A 20,534-nucleotide genomic window follows, 5' to 3' on the forward strand; every position below is an offset into this window, starting at 1 on the left:
TACATACATAAATACGTACTTTCTACGTACACTTCGGTGTGGAAGGCAAGGGAATCACCAAACTATTTTCTCAAGAAAGTCGTCATGGATGTTCACTATACTGAACCTGAACCTACGACTACGACCACACTGTCAAGAGTGTCATCATCATCATCATCAGCCTACAGCAGTCCACTGCTGGACATGCCTCTTCCATGGCGCGCCACACACTCTGTCTTCAGCCCCTCGCATCCATCCGCCGCCAGCGACCCTCGAATCTTAAGGTCGTCCGTGCCTCAGGACGCTCAAGAGTGTAGTGACTTCGAAAATTTTCCTTTAAATAAGTAATTTCTGTATATTTATTTCGAGTAGATATCTCGGAAACAGAATCAGAACGGTGAGAATTGCGGGCAATGTTTAGCAGTAATGATCTCGGAAACTACTCCAACGCTTTCAATGACAATTGTTTTGTGGGGTTTTCGAGAACGAACAATCGATCTAGCTTGGTCTTGGTTTCTCGGAAAAGGCATATTTTCGAGTTTCAGCCCGATCAAAACTCGGTTGCCCAAGTACTTTTGTTTCAACCAGGGAATTAAAAGAAACCCCGCAATTTCAATTCCACTGCCAGGCTTGTTCACGCGAATAAAGCCACGGGTACAACTACTACGTTAACGACCACAGCAGATTTAGGTCCGGGTAAACTGTGGGGCGGACTGTACGTTTGTAACAAGTTTGGAGCAGTGGATAATTAATTTGAGAGTTTGGGGTTTGATCGAAGACGTGCCAGCGGAATTAGGGTGAGTTCAGTACATTGTGGTTCTTTACATGTAGGGAGTGGGTAATAATGATCTCATCATCCTCCGTTTTGAGGATTCCTTTAGGATCAGTGAATTATTTCAGATGCAAAATGATTATTTCACAGAATTTTAAAGTGAAGTAAAATTTAACCTTTATTGCCATGAAAGAACAAATAAGAAATAAAAATAAATTAAACTCTAATCTTAGCGTGTGTAGGCAGGCCCAGCGCTGGTTTTTAGACTGGTCCCGAGAAGCGCGACGGTACGGACGGTATTATTTAGCTATGTACGCTGTGTAAACAAATAAACCGATTTCAGCACTTTAAGGTATTATAAGATCTTAATAATAACACTAATAGAATCCGGAATACGGAAATCCGTCGAAGAACTAAAATCACCGACACAGCTGGAAATATATGCAAGTTGAAGTGGTAACGGGCGGGCCACATCGCTCGAAGAACAGATAACCGTTGGGGGAGAAGAGTCCTCGAGTGGCGACCACGAACCAGAAGACGAAGCGTTGGCAGGCCTCCCACCAGGTGGACTGACGACATCGTGAGAGTTGCGGGAAACCGGTGGATGCAAGTGGCGAGTTGTCGTTCATTGTGGCATTCTAAGGGGGAGACCTTTGTTTAGCAGTGGACGTCTTCCGGCTGATGATGATGATGAATATAAGGCTTCATGGCGACTATAAGGGACCTGACGAGTTTGCAGTAGCACTCTATCGCGAACAACGAACTCCGGACTCGAGCTCTGCGGTATGGAAGGCCAAGGGAAATCAACAAACTATTTTTCCAAGAATGTCATCATGAAGTTTCACTGATTCTCATCCGACAACAACAACCACTCTGTCAAGAGTATAGCGACTTAGAAAAGAGAGAGAAATACTTTGTAACTGAAGAACCAATTCCTATTGGGAGTACGCCGAACGCCAACCAATCTCCTGACCAATGAATGTCATTTTGTACAAACTCGACGTCTATAACTCTGTTCCAACGACAGGCGAAAAAACTCTCGCGTCTAGCCGAGGACAGGGTGCAATGGGCTCTTTGGGGGAGGCCTATGTCCAGCAGTGGACTGCTATAGGCTGATGATGATGATGATTCTAAAACGTGATACAAGTTTTATTGTCTTGAGTGACCACTAATAGCCCATACTTTGAAAGTATGTACTAAAAACAATGGATTAACAAGTGCATCGGACAAAATATATTCGAAAATACAAACTGAAATATAGATGCACAGAAAAAACAGAAAAATAAGACCATCACTGGGAATCGAACCCAGGTCCTCGGTAATCCGTACCGCGTGCTATACCGCTACACCACTGATGGTCAACGGTACCGACACGAATTTCCCTATGCATCTCATATCTCAGCTTGTGTTTCTTACTTAGTCACTTTTTTTCAATTTCGGTTTTACGGGATGACCGTAAAAGTAAAAATTTGGAATTGAAATAAAAAATACAAAAAGATTCCAAAAAACCAATCAAAATATATTCGTTTTCTTCAATGTTCGTTTTTCGCCTGCCGTTGGAACACTTGGAACAGAGTTATACTAACAAAGCTAATTTACTAAGACCCGTACTTACTTGTTTATGGCCCCGAGTCCTCGCTATGTGCGCGGCATAAATAAGAAATAAACAAGTCGACATATTGGGTGCGTGCAAATCAGAGACAAATGCTGCGCCGATTGATATCGGAATATATCGGAGAAAGTTAGCGAAAGGCACACAAGTTACGCGGGAAATAAGTTTGTGAAGTATGCGAGTTGGGTTCGAAACCCTGGCGTGTGTAATTCTGATAATATTACAAACGAGAAAGTTTGTCAATGTGTGTTTGTGTGTTTGTTGGGTCATTACCATTTTGGCAAGTATTATTGGTCGACACTTCAGGTCTTAGGTTCAGCTAAGAACTGGCGCGTATTTATCCCAGCGGATCGCACTTGCGGTCCAGGTAATGGACCAGCAGGCAGATCTTTTAAACGGGTGTTCTTTTTATAATTTTTATTTTTATAATAACATGTATATTTAGTTAAGGTTTCTTAGGTTAGTTCTCTGTGTCCTCTTTTTAGCCGACTGCAAGGAGTGGTAATGTTTTTTGAGCGTATCTTGTTTTATGTTATTTTATGTACAGTTGTTAAATAATAAAATATTGGTCAGTATTATTAAATGAGATGATGCTCATAGTTATTTTTTTATGAAAAGTACGAGTAAATATACCGATGCTAAATCTTAGCAAATTCTCACGGCTTGTCCTTCTGTTGTGATAACAAACGTGCGATGGTAATGACGTTTAACCGACCGGTTGTTACTCTTTGACATTAAAACAAACTCTAAAAATTTCGATAAAATTTGGTAAGTAGACTGGAGGCGAGACGCTAGTCTCTCACTTGGTAGATTGACATTGCGGGCAAATGGTCGAGGTGGCGAGTTTTCATTCATCGTGATGTCTGTTGTCCTAAGTTGACGCATGACCACGTCAAACCAAATTTAAGTGAAACTCATAGCGGTCTAACTTATAACACCCCTTATGGCGTCGAGGGTTAAATATTCCTGTCTTACTTTTAACAAAGCTTCATTTCATTTACGCTGGTATAAATGAGCGCCGTTTGCGGCTAGGGCAGCAGATGTGGAAGATATGCAGCAGATTTGGGGCAGATGCTATCGCGGTGTTACAAATAGCACGAATTTCCGTCGGTACGTGCGGCAGGCAACATTCGCAGCTGGTAGTTAGTGTCTATAGCGCCGGTTGCCACGTATAACGCTTTGTTAAGATCCCAATGAAACTAATGGGCTTTTGTTCGTTAAATTCGCTGGTTCATAGCGTGTTTCGTATAGTTTTGAATGTATTGAAGATGGCAAATTGGAAGAAAATAGGCTGACGTTCCTTACTGACAGGTTTAAATGAACACTTTGAGGATTTGAGCACACTGTGAGAAATAATGAGAAATGTAGCTGAAACAAACAATTGTTGAACGTTAACATACATGTACAAAGGCGAATTTATCTTTTTAAGGGATTAATGCCAGTGAACCTTTGTGTGAATACTTAAGAGGAGCATTCATGCCGTGTGGGCAGATTTGGATGACGTTTTTTCTGAAGACAAGTGGATCTCTCGTAGGCTACTTTTCATCCTATCGCTCTGTAGGCATGTAAGATCCTGAAATACACATTGCTATACATATGTACAACATAAATGAAAACTATAATTTTTTAAGAGCAATTTACAAAAATCGCAAAATTCAAATTCAACCATAACGCTGATGTTAACTAGAACGTCGGTAAAAGCTAGTATGTTCTTAAACCTGTGATTCATTCTAGAGTATCTTCAACTCGAAGATAAAGATTTATCAGATTTTGAAGTATAAGAAAGTATCGAAATAAATTTACTTGATACAATTTGCCCATGAAAATTTCTATAGAATCAACATCATAAACTTGTCTTGTGAAACAAATGAGGGTAGAAAACCAAACAAAACATGGTTATTCCGCAGCTATCTCTGATGTACTATTTCACTCTTTGTCCTGGCTGTCACGGCATGTTATTTATGCTTATACCTATTCTTTTGATTAGCATTGGACTGTAACGTGTGGGCAAAATTCTCGGCAAAATGGTCTGGATATTTATTTGTTTGTCAATATAAAATTACAGCATTACAGTAAAACCAATGCGCTGTAAAATTCAAATTATGCAAAAAACAGATATTTAAAAAAAATACGTAACGCAAAAAAAAGAGTTATTTTGGGATTTTTATTCTTGCTTCTCTAAAGCGACGGAAGACCCTCCGGCCAGAAGTCGAAGCGCAGAAACATCTGCTGGTGCTTAGCCGGCACTTGGGAGTCTAAAAGAGCGAAAATTGTTGGCCCTATTAGACTCTAGCGGGCGGATAAAAACCTCGGCTCCCTTCAACCGACCCCGTGCTGCCTCACGGATGTGCTCGAAGACCTTTTCTTCCGTCCGTGACGTCGTTCCGTGATATATCATCACGTTGGCTGCCATGAGCATAATACTTATACCCAATTAATTATTTATCAATTAACAGTTTTATGCGTTAAGTTAACGTGTCGGTAATAGGGTGATGCTGAGAGCATTACCCGTGGGATCGTTTTAAGGGGCGTGGGAGCAAAACTTAGGTGTATTGTGGGTAGCCAATATGCTTTAATACAAACAATATTATTATTTATTCTTAGAACTAACTTTTTAGAAAGGGGTGAAGCGAATTCTCGCAACAAAGGTTAAAATGGATGAAAGAGAAACTGTTTTTAACTAAAGTAAATTAACGCAGATATACTTAATTAGATACATTAATGTCGATACAGAGAGCATAAATAATGTTTTTAATCATACAAATTATGTTTAAAATTACCTGCAAAGTAAATAAATTTGTCTATGTAAAATAATTGACGTTTCATAATTATCGAACAGTATTTTAACGAGGGTGGTTTCAAAAACTGATCTCCAGTGAGGAGACCAGGCCCCTGTACCACAAAAGTTACAAGTGCTACAATTCGACAAAATTGTTAAGTTTCTTTTAATAAAATGTTACAATTTTGTCGAATTGTAGCACCAAATGATTCGTATCTTATGGTAGATATTTATAAAACACAAAAAACCCACTAAACAAAGCGAGATTAATCACACAAAGGCGACTTGCGAAGACACAAAAGTTCCAAAAAGTAATCAAACCCACTTTCTTATTTATGACCTAGTTGCTATTTCATTACGAGTCCGCAAAACTCAAACACCCGTAATTACGGATTACAAATATCTTTCGAGAAAATATCAAAAGAGAAAAACAATGTTTTCCCTCAACAAATGTTCAAAAACAAGGCTATACTGTGAATTACGACTGTAATTTAGAAGCATACATCTTAATTCTTGCTATAGCTGCGTTTTTCGGCCTGAATCTCGGTGAAAAAGTGAACCCGACTAATTGAAATTCTCTCCCGAGGGACGGACAGACTATTCCGTGTCGCCGAAAAAAAATACGAGTTCAACATTCGTGGCCTACAAATAACAGGTGATCAAAGATCTCACTCCAGCTGTTAGGCTTAGTTTACAGTACACAGTTGGCTCTAGAGGCAAGACACTACTCTTCGTTTATAAAAGCGCACGTACGATAACAGCTGAATGTTTTTTCGTCTAATAAAATAATATTTATTTGTTTTAAGTACCTAAGTAGAATAGTAGTCATAATTTTTCCAGCTTCTTCGCGACCTTGCCTAAGGGGATACTTTTAATAATTTGTTTTAGTTTTTTGTTTGTTTTGTGTACGTATTTTTATCATCATCATCATCACCTCGGCCGTAGGACGTCCACTGTTGGACATAGCTCATGGCGGTCTATGGAGACCGCCAGTCGCTTCGGTTGGCAGCGGCTTGCGTCCACCGTGAACCCGCGGCTTTAACCATTGCATTGCTTAGCGTGTTGGCAAGCGCAGCGTAGGACGTCCACCAACGAGTTGGACGTAAATTTATGATACTTTTATGTAAATAGTTACAATTTCATTGTTATACACTTTTGAAATTACTCGTATATTTGTACGTTGTATTTTATTGCCTATTTGTAAACAATAACTATTATAAAAGTATCCATTTCAGCTTGAACTAAAATGCTTTCATGTCTGTCCGGGATGTTTTATTCTCCTTGTGAAATTTGGTGAACAAGTTCGATATTTATTCAGATTATTTTTGCCTATTCAGTTTTTTTTTTTTTTAAATGGCATATTTTAACCACGAGGTTTATAGCCCACAGGGCCAGTAAGTAGTGAAATAAAATAGCCTATGATTACTCTAACATATGATCATCTTACAACTTCTGACAATAATGGCCTCTGGAGCGAAATCAAGCAAGATGCTCAAGACAGAACACGGGTTTTCGACACACTGTGGACGTCCTTTGCCTCATCTAGGGGACATAGGACCTTTAGTCAAGTAAGTCAATCCTACTGATAACAAGTATATTAAGTTGTAGTAAAAATTTAAAACCTGATTTCCTGCCTTATGTAAGCTAAGCCCCGCTTAAGTTAAATATGCATTTTCACCCAGCTGTATCAGTAAGCTATGAAATAATTCGACCAATAAGATCAGTATGCTTCGTGAAAGAAGTAAGCCAAACCAATCTGATTGGCAGAAAGCTGGGAAGGCACTAGGCACCCTCAAGATACAGAACACCGTTGGCTGAAATTGAATTCCATTTTCGAAATGTCCACGCGCTGCGGCCACAAACAATAGACGATCGGTCCGTATCGGCCACAAGGTGCCTTGGAAACGTGACCACAAAGCAAATCCAATCTATCTCTTACTCGTACATATAGGCCGATAGGACTACGTTATTTTGAGGTATTAAGTTTCAAGAATTCTAAAGTTTCTTATTTTTTGCCTGTGGGTACAGTCGTACCTATGAAGCTTATTGTAGCGTTTTTGTGTCATTTTTGTTGCCTGCATTTTCAGCAATTTGAAGATTTGTGGTTGTTTTTTTTTTTATTTGAATAAATCTCGCAAAATAAATTTAAAGTTAAAAATAATTATGGCATCATATCTAGGATAGCCTGTGGAGTATGTAAACCAAATTTGTGTCATTTTCGTCCAGTGCAAACTGTTATATGGACAGTATGTAAAAATGGTGTGAAAAAAAAAATTACAGTTTATGAAATATTTATTTCCTATTTCAGATTACTTACATACGCCTATAAAAAAAGTTGTGCCAATTTAGACCACGCATTTTAAGATTTTAAATTATTTTGTTTTCTTAACCTACAAACGCTTCAAAAAAATATTATAGTCATTAGAGTTCACATATTTTATATCATAAATGCATGATAAATCGACATTGTAAATTTGTGTCATTTTCGCCCACGATATTTAAATGAATAAAACATAAAAACAAATGGTTGCGGTCGAAACGGGTCGCGCGGTCAAGCGGCGGGGCGACGGGGGCATAAGCACGCAAACACGTTCGTTCGGTACGATTTCATCTATGGGAAGCATTCATATTAGATAATACAAGTACTGTCGTCGCATGTAAGTAGGCAATTGCTGGCTGAGTATGAGTATTAAACGCGAGTATGAGTATTCCAGCCGAGACTAATATAAAACATTTTCTCAAAATGTATTACGATATTTAATTTTATATCAAAATTGCAGGTGTATTTTTCCTCTGAAAACACCACGAGCTGTTTCACACACATTAAAAAAAGTCCGAGGTTCTAACAAAATAACTGATACCTAATGGGTAGGTATCAGTTGTTTTGTTTGGTTTGTTATTTTGATTTGCTAGATGTTTTTTTTTTCTGGAACCAGATTGAATTGGCTGTAGGTACAGCAGGGCTACTGCGAAACTCAAAACTCGAAGTTCGTATCGTACTGTCCCTCTCGCTCTCGTATTAAATACTGTAAGTGTCAGAGGGACCGCACGACACGAACTTCAAGTTTCGAGTTTCGTAATAGCCCTGACTCGTGCCAACTTAGATATTACCGTGACCAAGTTTGAGACTTGATAATAATAAAATTTAAATGCGACATTGTTGTCGAGTATAGCGATCCTGCAATGTTTTTAACTCTTTCATTTTTTTTCGCTGGCCTTAAACTATGTACTTCGCCTATTATATAACTTAATGAGTATTGAATTGACTGACTTTTATCTCCGCTACGTATAAACAAATTGCATAACTTTATTTTTTTGCATACTCTGAATGTAGTACCTATTCAAATAATTAAGTATGTAAATAATAGGTACATTAATTTAAGAATCAAAAGGGCTGATAGTTATATATAAAAAAGGTTGCCTGGAAGCTTAGAGCAACCCGGGCGGAAGGGAGTAGCCATTCGACGCGTTCCTCTCTGTCAAAGTACAAGCCCAATTGGGCATACGAATTTTATAAAACAAGGCGCGCTCGGATTTCAAACTATTAGACCGAATCGAGAAGCGCGAGTGAACGCGGCGGTGCTAAAAATACCGAATTGTTCAGTTTCCTGCTGTAAAAAGAGATCTGGGACATCAAGCTTGCAAAATTATAGTGTTACATTTCACATGGAAGTAAATTGTTATCGTATTATTGCTATTTAATTACATTTAAACAACAAAGACGTACATTATTGTCGGATTCGTTTACCAACATCGAGTCCTAGCGGTACAAATTTCGGATCGGTCAAGCGATAAATCGCATAAGCGATAAAGCGATGACTTAATCATGTTACTGTCAATGTGTTAGTTTGGAGTCATCTGTAAACGAATTATTAGTGTATTGTTGGGTTATTTATGTGTTAACGTCGTCATTACAGTCAGTTGGCAGTTTTGTTTTTGCATCTAAATAAGCCGAACTGCACTTTTATGCACATTTCCCCCCGCAACAAACGCCAGAACTATTTTAAAGGTAATCTACCGCTAAGGTTGCTCCCTTCCGGTAGGAAGCCCGCGTTGCTCTAAGCCTGGAAGAGATCGTTCTTAAGCGATAAGGCCGCCTGTTGTTTACCCTTGTCATTTTCATTCTGTGTACCTGTTCTGTATCGCTTACTATTTTTGGTGTACAATAAAGAGTCATTGTATTGTATTGTATTTTATATAAAAATTTAGAAATGGTATGTTAGTCGACAAAACTAATGTTAACTTTAACTGATTGGCATTAAGTTCGAAAATTCTAATGATCGAAATTTGACGTGGATCCTGCTTATGACGCTAAAGTCGGATTTGTATTTATCTGTCGTGTCGTGTCGTGTCGTCACGCATATATATAGTTAATTTAAATCGATATCTATATCTATAAGTATCCCAAATTTCAGCTAATGCTACCCAGCCGTTAAAGCATGATTGAGTAACAAACATCAAGATATACAAACTTTCGCATATATAATATTAGTAGGATGTGATCTAGCCCCTAAGCCCCTTCTCTCTCACTCGAACTTAAAGGAAGATGGATATCTTGTATCTTGGGTGTCTTGTATGGTCTTGTATGCCCAGCTCTAAAACCTGGCTATCGCGTCACTGCATATCTAAAATAGCAGCGCTTAGCGTCAACAATCCTACCGGTGTGAAGTTAGCGGCCGATTATAACCCAACCAAATTAAGAAGTTTAAGTTATTATTTGCATTTGTGTGTTCATAAGAGTGACAAAAACACAATAACTAGCTTATATTCAGGGAGAAGTATTCAACCTGAACGTCTGGTGAAGCAAGAAAATTATTGCCAGCTACACCATATGAAAAAAAAACACCAACATGGAAATGAGAACCTCTTCAAATCTTTCCATAAAATAACACTGGACACTAAAAGCTTTCTATAAAAGCTGCAACTGTTAACTAACCTCATCTAGTCTAGGAGCCACATCCAATTTGGAAACGGGAACTCTCCGGTTTTTTGTGGCATGTTATTACGCACGCTGAGAGCTTTCGATCAACGCTTCAAATGTCCAGTAACCTCGTTTCGTTTTGATGAAAAGGTAGAATTAAAGCTAGCGGCCGATAAAAAAACAACTAAAATAAAAATAAACATTGATTGGAAAACGCCTTCCTCCTAGATATTATATTAATATCTAGAAAGATATTATATATTAATATGATTATGCATTTCAAAAGCTTCGATCAAATGCGAAACTACCCATAACCAACATCTAGTACGGGAGCTACGCCCAAATAAAAGTAGGGGGCCGAAAATGTATGCAGTAATATAAAAAAACGACCAACTTGGAAATGCGAACTTCTTTAAATCTTTCCATATTATAATACTGAATACTAAAAGCTTTCGATACAAGCTGCAAGAGTTTAGTAACCTTATCTAGTTTAGGAGCCACACACGATTTAAAAAAAGCGGCGTATTTCTTTTTGTAATAAAATGTGAATAACAATATGTTGGAAATGCGAACCTCTCCAGTTTTTTCTGGCATATTATTACGAATGCTGAGAGCTTTCGATGAACGCTTCAAATGTCCACTAATCTCCTTTCGTTTTGAAGAAAAGGTAGAGTTAAAGTTAGCGACCGAAAAAAAAAAATTAAAATAAAATAAAAAACAATTTGAAAATGCATTTCATCCAGAAATTTTAATAAGATGATTATGCATTTAAAAAGCTTTCAATCAAATCCGAAACTGCCCATAACCAACGTCTAGTACGGGAGCTACGCCCGAATAAAAGTAGGCGTAGTGCGTAATAATATGCCAGAAAAAAACTGGAGAGGTTCGCATTTCTAACAAGTTGTTATTCTCATTTTATTACAAAAAAAAATACGCCAGTTTCTTTAAATCGGGTGTGGCTCCTAAACTAGATGAGGTTAGTAAATTCTTGCAGCTTTGTATCCCGTATTGGAAAGACTTAAAGACTTAAAGACTTAAAGAGGTTCGCATTTCCAAGTTGGTCGTTTTGTCATATTACTGCAAAATTTTTCGGCCGCCTACTTTTATTCGGGCGTAACTCCCGTACTAGGCTTTGGTTATGGGCAGTTTCAGATTTGATGGAAATCTTTTCAAATGCATAATCGTATTAATAAAATATCTGGAAGGAACACGTTTTCTAATCAATGTTTTTTTTATTTTTGTTGTGATTATTTTCGGCCGCTAACTTTAAATCTACCTTTTCTTCAAAACTAAAATGAGGTTACTGGACACTTGAAGCGTTGATCGAAAGCTCTCAACGTGCGTAATAACATGCCACAAAATACTGGAGAGGTTCGTATTTGCTATTTGCAACATGTCGTTTTTCTCATTTTATTACAAAAAAAAATACACCGCTTTCATTAAATCGGGCGTGGCTCCTAGACTAGTTGAGGTTAGTTAGCAGTTGCAGCTTTAGTAGAAAGCATTTAGTATCCAGTGTTATTTTATGGAAAGACCTGAAGAGGTTCGCATTTCCATGTTGGTGTTTTTTTTTTTCATTTTAGTTTCGAAGTTTTATATGCTGCTTGTTTTAATCTGGTGTAGCTGGCAATAATTCTCTTGCTTCACCAGACGTTCAGGTTGAATACTTGTCCATAAATATAAACTTGTTTGTGTCATACTAACTACTAAATATAAACTAGTTTGTATCATATATCAACTAGTGTGTGTGTGTTTTTGTCAGACCTCACAAATGCAAATAAAACCTCAAACTTCTTAATTGGGTTGGGTTATAATCGGCTGCTAACTTTTGGCCGCTTACTTCACACCGGTATCTGGTAGTAACATCTTGGTAAAGCAGCCAGGAGCGTCTCCTCAGAAGGGAACGCCTCAGTGATTAATGACATCGATTTGAAATTTGGTACGGAAGTGTTGTTTAGATACAATGAAATTACAGTCAACCAAAAGTAATCAGCAAAAAAAAACTAAAACTTATTAGGTAGGTATCTCGTAAAAAATTGCCATGGGATAGGCATAAAATCTCGAAATGACAAGCGCTAGACTTAAATTCATAAAATTTTGCACAGCTGTTTTTAATACAAAGTCAATGATAACTATGATGTAATTTTTGGGATTACCCATGAGAATTCAGTAAAATCTCGAAATCAATTAAACTGTCAGATTACGCGTGCGAAGCCGCGGGTAATATAAACAAACGAACGCTGCCAGCCGGCGCTCAAGCACCGATGTACTCTTCCCCGCGCTCGCCATTCGCGCGAAGTACGTTTCGTGGTAGTTTTTTTTTCAAATAATGAGAATCCGTGGATGAAAATGACACAAATTATGAATAGTGTTTTTTACACCGTTAATAATCAAAACACATAAACTCTAACAACTTGAATTTTCTTTTGTGGGTTTTACAGGGTATTGTATTAAAAAAAAAATATCTATAAATATCGTGGATGAATTTGACACAAAATATTTTGGATAACAGATATCAGTATTTTAAAACGTCTGACATCTTTTTAACAAACTGTAATATTCTTTTAGAGTTAGTTGGGCGAAATGTTAGGTACTGGTTAAAAATCAGGATTCCCGTGGATGGATATGACACAAAATGCCTATGTACATCAGTTACTGCTCAGATATTAATAAGAAAGTAAAATTTTCGTCTTTAATTTTTTTTTCGTCCAATACTAATGGAAAACACTAATACCTAAATTTCTACTTATGCAGGCACCCAAAATGACACAATTTTTGTATTAGGTTGGGCAAATGCTCCGGAAGCTATATGCGAAAAATAAACAACTTTAATATTTTTGAAGCCTCAAAACGTAGTCCTACGGGTCTAATAAACGAGTACATTCGTCGGACACCAGTTAAAGTTCAGTTTGTTGGATTAAGTCTTGTGCTGAACCTTGAGCCCCCATTATTTACCGTTTTAAAACACCCTTAAGCTTTTATTTAAATTGCATTACTCGTGTGTAAGTTTTCTTCATATTAGAAGTCAAATTTCACTAACATTTAGTGATTGTATTGACTTGAAATTTGATACAGATATGTAGCAAGATGGCAATGCAAGTACAGGCAACAGAATAGCATTTATTATAGGTACTATCTAATTTCACTCTTGTAACGTTCTCAATATTACATAATTAATTACTTCGAAACCACGTGTCTTCTTTTCAACTAGGTACCACTTATTCCTGGCTAGTAAGCGATTCAAATTTATGTTACGAATTCAAATTTATGTTTCTAATTTTAAATGCAAAATGGAAAGCTACGTAACGTTTTTTAGCGGACTGTGGACTGGAAAGTGAAATTCGACGTGTCCGGGGGCTAGCGGCGTTTAACTGGGTCCTTAGATTAAATATACAAAGCTCGGCACGTGACTGGGTTAAGAAGCGCTGTTTGAAGAGTTTGACGGCTTTTAGGTTAAGTTCAAAAACTGAGGCAGTAGGGTCACTGTTGTGTTTTAATCTAAGTCGACAGTTTGCTTTTAATTTACGTTGAACTGAAGTACAAACTTACCATTCCTTTACCCATTAATCTATCCTACTCTACCCTACCCCCTACCCTACCCTTCCCTACCTTAACCTTGCCTTGCGAGGTACACCAAAGAAAGGGATTTGTAAAATGGCGAGATCATTGAGGAAAAAAAAGTAACGCCTGGATGAAACAAAATTACGTTGAACACAATTGAATATTTTGATTTCATAGATTAACTACAAAGGCATTAATAACCAGGTAGTTCTGTGAAGTCAATGGCTTCAATCTTTTTAAGTCTGTTAAACACATCAAAATAACAACTTTATAAAAATAACTTTCTTGAAAAATATTTATAGAAAATTAGGAATTGGTAATTTATTCTATTTGCATTCACTCTAACGTACCTATCATCTTATTTTGTAGTTTTTGCTATCGGCTCTCTACTTTTGCTCTGCTATTACTGCTCTGCTTTATTTTTTGCGAAATACGCACATCATGGTTTTAGAGAATATCTGTCCATAAAAGTTTAGCACGATATTATTATCACGATAAAAATGCTTCACTGCTGAAAAGAAACATTCGGTTTTCACAAGCTTTCACATTTATAATATTAGTAGGATTATACATATAAACACAAAAATTAGTGCAAAACTTGAACGAAACGACCCCTTAAAATTAATTTTCAATCTTCACACATAGTACGGCTGTGAGACCTCATAACACTGGAATGCGTTAGGGGCCACAAAATGCCTTTGCTGGCATGCCCATATGGGCTCCAACGGCCAACCAATTAGGCCTTTGCGAACGGCAAATAAATCAGTTGGGCAGGTAACGTTTCGAGGTTTTCTGCCTGTGTGGCCACTGGGGAGCGGACGCGAACCTGCTAACGAGTTGTTTTGTTGTAGGTTTAGCTGTGTGTAAACTGGGATGTATATTGACTATGTCTTTTTATTTTCGAGTCTCTACTCGAATGTGTTAACTGAGATCTATTGGTTTCAAATAGTAAACTGAATCATAATGATGGTTTGTCATACGTAAGACTAAATAATGCGGCTTACTCAGGATATTAAGCACTTTATAACTCAGATAAGGTAAGTCAGAAATTATAAGAACTTTAAGAGATTACCGAAAAAGAGAGTGCGAAAGAGAGATGCTTTTCAACTCATAACTTTTGTCACATTGTTAATAAACTTTTTTGTAGATTGCAAAAATATTTCTTTACATTAAAATATTTATCTTAATAACCTATGCCGGAAAATAGCTTATATTAGATACTTAATAAGTTCACGTTTGTACGTGAAACTTAAACGTTGACCAATTGTGCTAGGTACTTTGTTTATTCATGTACAATAAAGTATTTCATGCATCTTTGTAATATTCCTGACATTTGCGACACGGAATCGATAAATTTTCTACCACAAACGTGACCCAAAGATATTGCAGTCCATTATTTTGCCCATCGCACTATACGTGTTAAAGTGACTATAGGACTACATTTACCCCTCGGGTTATATATCCACTAACGGGGGGGGGCGATCCCTAATGGCGGCGATGATCGATGCGTGACAGAGCGATGGATAAATCCCGGTGACTGATGAAGTTTTAATGTCCTTTGATTGGTGCCCGGCACAGGTGAGTTTTTGTTGGAATTTCAATTGATATAATTGTTTTTCGGGTTCTGTACATCAAAGTGAAAAATGAAACCCTTATAGAATCATTCATGTTTCTGTCTATCTGTTCGTCAGTGACGCAGCTCGAACAAATGTACTGGACCGATTAAGTTGATTGGCTCGCTTATGTATTTTTTATTTGATTTGATGTTTAGCTAACAAATAGGCAACAGTTTGATTCAATCTAGATCAAGATGTCAAACTATTATTTTTATGTTTATTGGGTCGTAAAAACTGTAAATGGCGAAGATAGCAGCTCTGTTTTATATTCACTGTTTTTTCTGAGATTTAGCTACAAAAATGACAATGACGGAATTGGATAGCTAAAAACTATTCATAATGTAGATGGTGTAACCATTAGTAGGAGCCGTACATTTTATATTAATCGTGATAATACGCCTTCAGACTTTCGTAACCTACTGAAAGTTCCCAATCTTCGACCAAGTAAAATTTTACTTAACCAAAACTTTAATAGTTTAAAAGCGCACTCGATTATTGGGCGAGTAGAAACTAACGCAAAAAGCTCGCGGAGTACGCTATCAAACTTTCCCTTAACGTGGTTAAAACTTCCCCTTTGAACCCCGGCAGAGATCCAACTATAATACTCGCCGATTATCTCCACAAATCGATCAAACATTAAACCACGATGAAATATTCTGCGGTTTCATAAGGTAGCGGGAACTGGCCGAACGTGCTTGAGCCTTGGGAAGATCGCAAGTTATGCCCCTTGGGGTACAAGTGTACCGAATGAGGACTTTATGGGTTGTTAACGAGGACATGTTGTGTTTTATTGCTTATGACTCTAGAAGTGGAGGAAAACGTTTTGAAAGCGTTGTCTGAATTGCCTGTTATTTTGTTTCTTTTGTGAGCTGAGGGTTGCAAAAATAAAGTACATGGTAAAAGCTACATTGTGTACTGTAACAGGGGTGATTTTGATGGTATTGTAGCTAATTTGGTAGATTTAAATTGCTATAAAATCAAGATTGTCCATATAAGGTACACAAATGATGTGATGACAGATAAATGAAAAGAAGATCGATGAAGACGTCTAAAAAGAGTAGAAGGCACGAAAAAGGAGTTCATTGACAAATGACCTTATAAAATCGACCGCAATTCAAAGTCAATTTGACGATATAACTTGGTATTGTTTTCAGTTTCAATTAAGTGCCTAAAGATACTAAACTATCTCTCAACTAAAAGATTAGTACTTACCTACTTTCTCTTAACTAAACCTGTCTAGATCGGTTTTCTTTAGTTTTGCAACTTTTGTAATTATATATATTATATATTTTATTCGACTGGATGGCAAACGAGCAAGTGGGTCTCCTGATGGTAAGAGATCACCACCGCCCATAAACATCTGCAACACCAGGGGTATTATATCAGAATAAAGGGAGATTTTTTTATTCCAGAACAAATCTACACAAAGTAAATTGGCATAATTGGATTTTTTTTTCTTGGAATCTACAGAATCTATATTAGATGTAGGTAAGTATCTGTTTTTTTTTCTTAGAATCTACAGATGCTGTAGTAGGTATCTGTTAAATATACTGGCAATGCTAACACCTTGTTAAGTTGCAACTCAAATCGTTACCTTAATAATTTTGAACGAATGAAAATCAATTAACTTTAATTTCGAGTCGCTCGTAGCTCGCGATGGAGGAATGGCTAGAAAATTACAAATGGCGTCTCATCCGATGTTTGCGAAATGACGGGGTAATATCTGGGAGAATTGGATGAGATAACGGATGGCTGGGGAGATGAGATGTAGCGTGAATGATGGTCGGACCTGGGTCCACTTATTTTATCAAGTGATTGAGTCCTTTAGGCCGGTTTAAGCGGAATGACGAGGCGTGTTTTATTGAAGGATGTTTGTGACGATGAATGGACATATTTCAGTAATATAGTTTACGTTTTATGCATTTAACTTGTACGTATTTCTGCTGATAAGTGTGTTGATACATTATATAGTTCTTTATTGTTTTGAGTACTCTACGATAGTAAACTTTCAGATAATAGACACTCTACTATTTCTTAGAAATGTAGAACAACTGTTGCTTAATTTAGATATCTTTGTCCCTAAAGTGAAGTTCTCATACAGGTACCAGACTTACGGCTTTAGTATTCGTACTTTTGAGAAAAAATGCAAATGTTATCCACGCGACAAGCAAGTTAAAGGAAATCAGGGCCGAGACGGCTCCAATAAGGTGAGTCGTAAAATGCTAAGAGCAAAAACATAAAATTTCCATCTTATCATACGAGGCACGAGCGGATCGCCGCCCGCGCGGAGATTCACTCGTAAAAGAGTTTGTTCGGTTTATTGCGCCGTGTAACGGAAGATGGAAAACTATAGATACAGCCCCACGTGCCACGCGACCTCAGGGTGAGCCCTACACTCGCCTGGCGGCGGTCGCGTTTGAAAATTCAGTCGGGATGCTTCGGTGGCACTCGCTGTAACCGTTACCTCTACCGGTCCTCGGAGAACGATCCGCCAGGAAGGTTCCGGCTCGAGCACACTCACAACACCTCAGCTCCACGCCAATCGATTCAATCGGGTAAACAAACGCGGGGGCGCGGCGGCCGCCTGTTGCGCGTCACTCACCGGGCAGCAAGGCCAGCAGCGCCCAGGCCGCCAACAGAGGGCCCATGGCGGCGGCGCGCGGGCATACCACACCCGCGCACGCTGCGCTAGCACTCCGGCGCGCTCATGCGGCCTGTGGGATGACGGCCGGCCCGAGCGGCACTCGGCGCGGGACTGGGCGCTGCCGGGCCCCCCCCTGCGCCGCGCTGCGCAGTCTCCAGGTGCGCGCCGCCCAGCCCGGCCCTGCCCCGAGAAAAGGCTCACCGAATCTCTTTATGCTCGGATCATTCGATACTATAGTTTCTTTCAGACGATTAGGGCACGTCGCGAGCGTGAGACGCTCGGAAGTCGTAATTGAGGGATGTGCCCGGGCCGCTAAGTAGGGCAGCCGCTCAAGGTCGCTGCAGGCTCGCCGTGCGATCGCGACTCGCTCTAATCTTCGCGCGCCCTTGGCGGCCCTAGAGATAGTTAGCGTCTCGCCCGGGCCCGCGTTTAAAACGAATGGAATATTTGCGACGAGGCGCTCGCCGCGCCGCTCGCCGCTCACTGGGCGGGTCTCAGTCTCATCAAAAAAAAAAAAAAAAAATCAAATCAAAATCATTTATTCAGTAAATAGGCCGCAATGGGCACTTTTACACGTCATTTTTTAAAACTACCAGCGCTTTCGGAAAGACCATCATTGCCAAGAAGAATGCGCCGCAAGAAACTTGGCAGAAAGTCATTTTTTCAACATAAAATAATTACAAATAAAATACTTAAAAACTACAGTATACAATGAAATAAAAGAAAATACAAAAAATAATAATAATAATACAGGGATGTATGGGGTCCCTTAGTTACAAAACTAAACTCTAACTATAATCAACGTTCAGTGGAAGTGTCGACTGCTTCCACCGTCATAAATTAAAAAAAAAAAAAATAATAATAATAATTTAATTCTGAAATTCACATTTCAGGTCAAGTAACCATTAAACTTTTGGATTCCGAAGGCAAGCTCATGTCTGCATCACTTCCATCAACCTTTCAAAATACGTTAATCTTTCAGACTGTCTGGCCTGTTAATTTTTTCATATTATCCGATTCATGAATGCAAACTTATGGAATACATTAGCCGAATTCGATATATAAATTATTCTATTAAGTGAAACTGTATTTCCATTTCTGTGGATGAGCGGCATGTAAATCTCGCCACATTACCATAGGGATGCGAAGGCGTATTTGAGAGATACACGCGGGTGCACGCGGCCCGCGCTTGTTGAGATGATGACAATTTACATTTTTTTTACATTCATGTATGTTGGGTTTGTCTGTCTTACTTTATTTTAATGACTCATGCAAGTATGCGACCAAGACAGATAATTTTAGTATTTTTTATATGATAGAGGGCAAACTAGCAGGCGGTTAACCCAACGGAAAGCCATCACCGCTGCCCATGGACATATGGACAACAAAACATGGACTTGGAAAAAAAAAAGAGTTTAAATCTGTTTCTTTGTCTCTCTCTCTCTCTCTCTCTCTGTCTGTCGGAACCGATTTTGATGAAATGTGGTATAAAAAATTGTATAAATAGTAGGAATGCATACCTTCCGCGGGATAGCGATAATAATAGGAGAGCTGGCACTAATTTTTGGGTAGGTAGGTATTTGAGACCAACTGAAAACCTGTCCCATACCTCTCCTATTATACCCCAACACGGAACTGCAGACCTGGCTGGTGAATAGCGGGGCTAAATTGACCCCTAATTTTTTTTTTCAAAAATATGTTTGAGGCAATATGCAATTTTTATATGTTGTAGTTGAATGTTTAAATAATTTAAAAAATAAGTGGCGTCTGGCAATGTTAAAGTCCCGACTAAATCAACTGGCTTTTTTTTATTCTTTAAACATTTAATTACAACATATAATAAATAAAATAAATAAATATCACGGGACAATTCACACCAATTGACCTAGTCCCAAAGTAAGCTTAGCAAACCTTGTGTTATGGGTACTAAGCAACGGATAAATATAATTTTATAGATAGATACATACTTAAATACATAGTAAACACCCAAACCGAGAACAAACATTCGTATTTTTCATACAAATATCTGCCCCGAAACGGGAATCGAACCCGGGACCTCAAGCTTCGTAACCACTAGGCCATCTGGTCGTCTAAAACATCTGGACATATAAAAATTGAATATTGCCTCAAAAATGTTATTGAAAAAAAAATTTTACCGGTCACGGGTCCTATATAGAAACTAACAGTAAGTAGTCTCTAGGACATTTCCCGCACAAAAAAGTTAGAGAATAATGTAGTCTCTAGGACGCGTGACAGGTTAAGGGTTGATTTAGCCCCACTGCTAATGATTTTAAAATACCTATGCAACGATACCTACCCCACACTACAAGTTAAGATGAGAAAAAAAAACACCCTTACTTTACGTCTATGGGACGTACACTAAAAAAATTTTTTTTTATTTTTTATTGTACCTTTTTGTTGGCATAGTTTACATATTCGTGCAAAATTACAGCTTTCTAGAATTTATACTCCCTGAGCAAAGCCGCGGACGGACAGACAGACAGGCATGGCGAAACTATAAGGGTTCCGTTTTTGCCATTTTGGATACGGAAGCCTAAAAACGGTAAATGGTAAAACAATATAATTATGACTAGAAAAACAGGTTATTAAATTAGGTTAGAATTGTATTTATAACGTAATGGACAGCCAC

The 20,534-nt window shown here is 38.2% G+C and overlaps 1 protein-coding gene across 10 annotated transcripts in view; it reads right to left on the reverse strand.

The window, feature by feature from the left end:
* Window positions 1–17,984, reverse strand: part of LOC141438036 (neuronal acetylcholine receptor subunit alpha-7-like) — a 160,308-nt gene extending 142,324 nt beyond the window's left edge. For all 10 annotated transcript variants that reach the window (XM_074101683.1, XM_074101680.1, XM_074101682.1 and 7 more), the window contains exon 1: window positions 17,843–17,984. In XM_074101683.1, the coding sequence (XP_073957784.1) occupies window positions 17,843–17,888 (46 nt within the window). In that variant the 5' untranslated portion in view covers window positions 17,889–17,984. The remainder of the gene's footprint in view (window positions 1–17,842) is intronic.
* Window positions 17,985–20,534: the final 2,550 nt, after the last annotated feature.

This window comes from Choristoneura fumiferana, chromosome 18 (assembly GCF_025370935.1).
Source record: "Choristoneura fumiferana chromosome 18, NRCan_CFum_1, whole genome shotgun sequence".
Taxonomy (NCBI): Eukaryota; Metazoa; Arthropoda; class Insecta; order Lepidoptera; family Tortricidae; genus Choristoneura; species Choristoneura fumiferana.